This window comes from Camellia sinensis, chromosome 7, assembly GCF_055761805.1.
Source record: "Camellia sinensis isolate YWXY chromosome 7, ASM5576180v1, whole genome shotgun sequence".
Lineage (NCBI taxonomy): Eukaryota > Viridiplantae > Streptophyta > Magnoliopsida > Ericales > Theaceae > Camellia > Camellia sinensis.
Genome location: NC_138967.1, coordinates 141,981,526 through 141,986,389, shown reverse-complemented (window position 1 = coordinate 141,986,389; position 4,864 = coordinate 141,981,526). Strand labels below are relative to the sequence as shown.

The following is a 4,864-nucleotide window of genomic DNA, read 5'->3' as shown; positions in this document are numbered from 1 at the left end:
TTATTTGTGTTGAAAGTTGTTTGCTTGAAGCTGAAAATCTGTGCAGAAAATTCAAATTGTTGATAGCTATGTTTGTGCTCTGTTTTTGGTCCATCTGTGATTGTTTTTTAATGATATTGTGCATGTAATTAACTTCCAAATTTCCCAACAAATTCTGGTATCAGAGCCTTGGGTGTGTTGCTTGAATATTGTGGTGAAATTACGGCTTGTGTTGATATTTGTTGTTGCTTAAGTTGTGATGGATTTTACTACCAATTTCTTTCAACCCCAATTTCCTAGATTGGGTAAAGACAATTATGAGAAATGAAGTATCCAAATGAGAGTGTTGTTGGCCTCTCAAGATTTGTGGGATTTAATTTAAAAAGGGTATGAGGAACCCAACTCACAAGAAGATGAAGACAAGTTGTCAGAAAATCAGAAGAATGCACTAAAAGGTTGTAGAAAATGAGACAAGAAAGCATTGTTTATACTCTACCAATGCATTGATGAGTCAACTTTTAAGAAGGTCTCCTCCGCCACAACTTCTAAAGAAGCTTGGGAAATTCTTAGGAATTCACATAGAGGCATTGATAAAATGGTACGAGTGCGGCTTCAAGTTTTAAGGGCCGAATTTGAGTCGTTGAATATGAATGAGAATGAGTCCGTTTCAGATTACTTTACAAGAACTTTGAGTATTGTAAATCAAATTAGAAGGTATGGTGAAAATCTTGATGATGTGCGTGTGATAGAGAAGGTTCTACGGTCACTAAGTTCCAAATTTGAGCATGTGGTTGTTGCCATTGAAGAATTGAAGGATCTTAATACCACGACAGTTGATCAATTGATGGCCACGCTTGAAATACATGAGCAAAGGATAAACAAGAAAGCCTCTAGTTCCCTTGAGCAAGCTCTCCAATCCAAGCTTTCTTTCAAGGAAGAAAAGGAGCAAGGCACATCCGAAAGAGGAAGAGGAAAAGGTTATGAAGGTCGTGGTAGAGGCTATGAAAGTCATGGAAGAGGCTATGAGAGCCATGGTAGAGGTCATGGAAGTAGAGGTAGAGGTGGAAGAAACACTATTAGAGGTAGAAGAGGCCAAAATTTATATGCTCCACGAGAAAGAGAAATAGGAGGAGGAAATTACAACCGTTCATTCAATAGGCATGGCTATGACAAGAGAAATGTGGAATGCTACAATTGTCACAACTTTGGGCACTATAGCTATGAATGTAGAGCAAAGTCAAGCAATAAAGTTGGTGAGCAAGTGAACTATGTTGAAAAAGAGAGCAATGAAGTGGGGCCTACTTTGTTGCTAGCATATAATCGGTCTAAAAATGATCAAAGCAATTTGTGGTTTCTTGATACCGAGGCTAGCAATCACATGTGAGGCAAGAAGCATATGTTTGTTGAACTTGATGAAGCGGTGTAAGGCCATGTTACATTTGGCGACTCCTCCAAAATTCCGGTGAAAGGCAAAGGTAAAATTCTAATCAAACTCAAGAATGGAAATCATGATTTTATTTCCGATGTTTATTATGTTCCGAATATGAAAAATAATATTTTGAGTTTGGGTCAACTTTTAGAGAAGGGTTATGATATTAGCTTGAAAAATCTCTACCTTATTATTAAAGATGCTTGTGGTAATTTGATTGCTAATGTGAAAATGTCCAAGAACAGAATGTTTTCTTTGAATATTCAACATGATACTATAAAATGCTATTGTCAAAGACAAGGCTTGGTTATGGCACTTGAGGTTTGGACATCTCAACTTTGGTGGCTTGAAGCTTTTATCAAGTAAGAACATGGTGAGAGGTTTGCCAAATATTGATCATCCAAATGAAGTTTGTGAAGGGTGTATTCTTGGTAAGCATCATAGATCGAGCTTTGCAAAATAAGTGAGGTGGAGAGCATCAAACCCCTTGGACCTTGTGCACATCGATATATGTAGACCTTTGAAGCCTATGTCAAATGGGAAGAATAGGTACTTCCTCACTTTTATTGATGACTATAGCCGAAAAACGTGGGTATACTTTCTAAAGAGGAAGTCCGAGGTGTTTGATGTTTTCAAGGAGTTCAAGACACTAGTTGAGAAGCAAAGTGGCTACTACATCAAGGTGTTGAGATCCGATCAAGGCGGTGAGTATACATCCGATGCTTTTGAAAGTTATTGCAAAAAGCATGGAATTATACATCAAGTAACACCATCATATATGCCACAATTGAATGGAGTCGCTGAGAGGAAGAATAGAACAATTTTGGATATGGCAGGAAGCATGTTGAAAGGGAAATGTGTGCCTAGAGAGTTTTGGGCTGAAGCCATTGCATGTGTTGTTTACTTGTTGAATAGATGTCCAACAAAAAGTGTTAACTTGAAGACACCGGAAGAGGCTTGGAGTTCATTCAAGCCAAGTGTTGCTCATCTAAGAGTATTTGGGTGTATTGCATATGCTAAAGCTAGAAGAACAAAACTTGATGACAAAGGTGAAAAATGCATTTTTCTTGGCTATGGTGATAGAGCAATGGGGTATAAGGTGTACAACCCCATCACTAAGAAAGTGATCATGAGTAGAGATGTCATCTTTGAAGAAGAGAAAATGTGGGATTGGAAGAAAAAGAAGTCCTTAAGGATATTGAACTTATGCTTGAAGAAGAAGAGGTTGAAAATTCACATGAAGTTGAAAGAGAGCCACAAACTCCTCCACATGGGTCCCCCTCATCACCATCATCATTATCATCAGAGGCTAGTTCAAGTGAAAGGCCAAGGAAGACAAGAAGCTTGCGAGAGATTTATGAAGTTGCTGAAATTGATGAAGACAACCTGAACTTGTTTTGTTTTTTCATGGATTGTGATCTACTTAGCTATGAAGAAGCCATCCAAGAAGAGAAATGGAAGAAAGCTATGAATGAAGAAATCCAGGCAATTGAGAAAAATTACACATGGGTGCTCACTAGCTTACCACAATGCCATAAAGCAATTGGTGTGAAATGGGTCTATAAAACAAAGAGGAATGCAAGTGGTGAAGTGCAAAAATGCAAGGCAAGATTGGTTGCCAAAGGCTACTAGCAAAGACCCGAAATTGATTATGGTGAAATATTTGCTCCCGTGGCTCATTTAGAGACTATTTGATTGATGATTTCTCTTGTCGCCCATCATAAATGCAGTATTTATCAACTTGATGTGAAATCAGCGTTTTTAAATGGCTTTCTTGAAGAAGAAATTTATGTCGAACAACCCTTGGGGTACGTCAAAGTTGGGCATGAAGATAAGGTGTATAAGTTGAAAAAAGCCCTTTATGGGTTAAAACAAGCACCACGAGCATGGAATGCTAGAATTGACAAGTATTTTATGAGAATGGATTTGATAAATGTCCTTATGAGCATGCTTTGTATATAAAGACGGATGCCAATTGAAATGTATTACTTGTGTGCCTTTATGTTGATGATTTGATCTTCACGAGAAACAATCCTAATGTCACGACCCAAACCCGGCCCTATGGGTTTAGCACCGTAACCGGCCAGTAATCCGAGATTACCGAAGGCCTGCTTAACAGTAATACAGTAAAACAGAGTACAGGGCCTGGCGGAAGCCAATACAGTAATTAAACAATGTCCAATGAGCTGTGACAGTCTGTATGCCAAAAAGATTTTTCATGCATTCACATACAACAGTACAGTCTATACAAAATTTACAGTCACACAGTACGGGGACCTAATCCCCTGATAACAGTACGGTAAGCATTCAGTCTATACAGAACAGTTAGACAGTATGAAGACAAGCGGGGGAAAACAAACAAAACACCCCCAAGCCATAGCATGGCAACTCGGAACCTCGCAGTGAGGCACAAAGGCTGGCTTGACAAAACTGGAGTTACCCTGACGCTCCTAGCTCCGATCTGGTGCCTGTACACCTACATATATATATGAGCAGTGAGCTAAAGCCCAGTGAATAACATAAAGCGTAAAGGGGTTTAGAATGAATGTCCTTACAGTAATGAAAACAGTTCAATTCAATCAGTATTTCAGTTGTTCAGTACAGTAAACAGTCATATGTGGTACATCCATTAGCATAACAGTGACAGTAGGTCTTAAAAGACCGAACAGTAATGATGGCCATCAGTCAGTAAACAGTAGTGGCTCCACGAGGGAACCGACAGAGATCTCTGTAACAGTAACAGTAACAGTAAACAGTAGGTACTAAGGATGCCACAGTACAGTTCAGAAATAAAGGACATACATTCATTCAGTAATACCAGTTCAGTAAACAGTTCAGTTCAGTATTCAAAAGATATCAGTTGAACATATCTTTACACAATTGTTACTCACAGAGTTCTGGGCTACAGTATGCTAGAGCTTGTCTCCCCAGTTGCCAACCCTACACAGTTCACAGGTTGAACACACACTAAGCTACACAGTTGGAAAATATCATAACTTAATCCCTAATTTGCCTTGGTGTGTTCTACAACGATATCCTCATCTAAATGTCTTAAACTAGGCCTAAGAATGCCTAGGATGGGATGAGGATGCAAAAATACACTTAGAAAACATTTCGCAAAGTTTGCTGAAACTAGGAGCCTCGCTCGAGCGGGACTTTCTCCGCTCGAGCGTAAGTCCAAAATCAAAGGATTCGCTCGAGCGAGGAATCCTTCGCTCGAGCGGTCTGCAAAACAGTAAAAATACTGGATGCTGAGATTTTGCGCGCGATGGTCGCTCGATGGTCGCTCGAGCGGAGCCCTGGACAAAGGTGCTCGCTCGAGCGGGTAATCCTTCGCTCGAGCGAGAAAGCCAAATCTGGAATTTCCAGATCTGCCTCCCAAGCTCAAACCAAGCATTCTACCACTCCAAACTCGACCTCTTGGGCCCAAATTCTGGAAAACATAACTAAATTCAA

General features: G+C 39.7%; 1 protein-coding gene across 1 annotated transcript; it reads left to right on the top strand.

Moving 5' to 3' along the window:
• The first annotated feature begins 574 nt into the window (after positions 1-574).
• On the top strand, positions 575-1,363 carry LOC145796138 (uncharacterized). Its single transcript, XM_082881160.1, has one exon. It carries the CDS (start codon positions 575-577, stop codon positions 1,361-1,363), a length of 789 nt encoding a protein of 262 aa, XP_082737286.1.
• The last annotated feature ends 3,501 nt before the right edge of the window (positions 1,364-4,864 follow it).

What these genes read in the sequence shown, in the direction of transcription:
- LOC145796138 (XM_082881160.1), top strand. Translation starts at nt 575, where the DNA reads ATGGTACGAGTGCGGCTTCAAGTTTTAAGGGCCGAATTTGAGTCGTTG.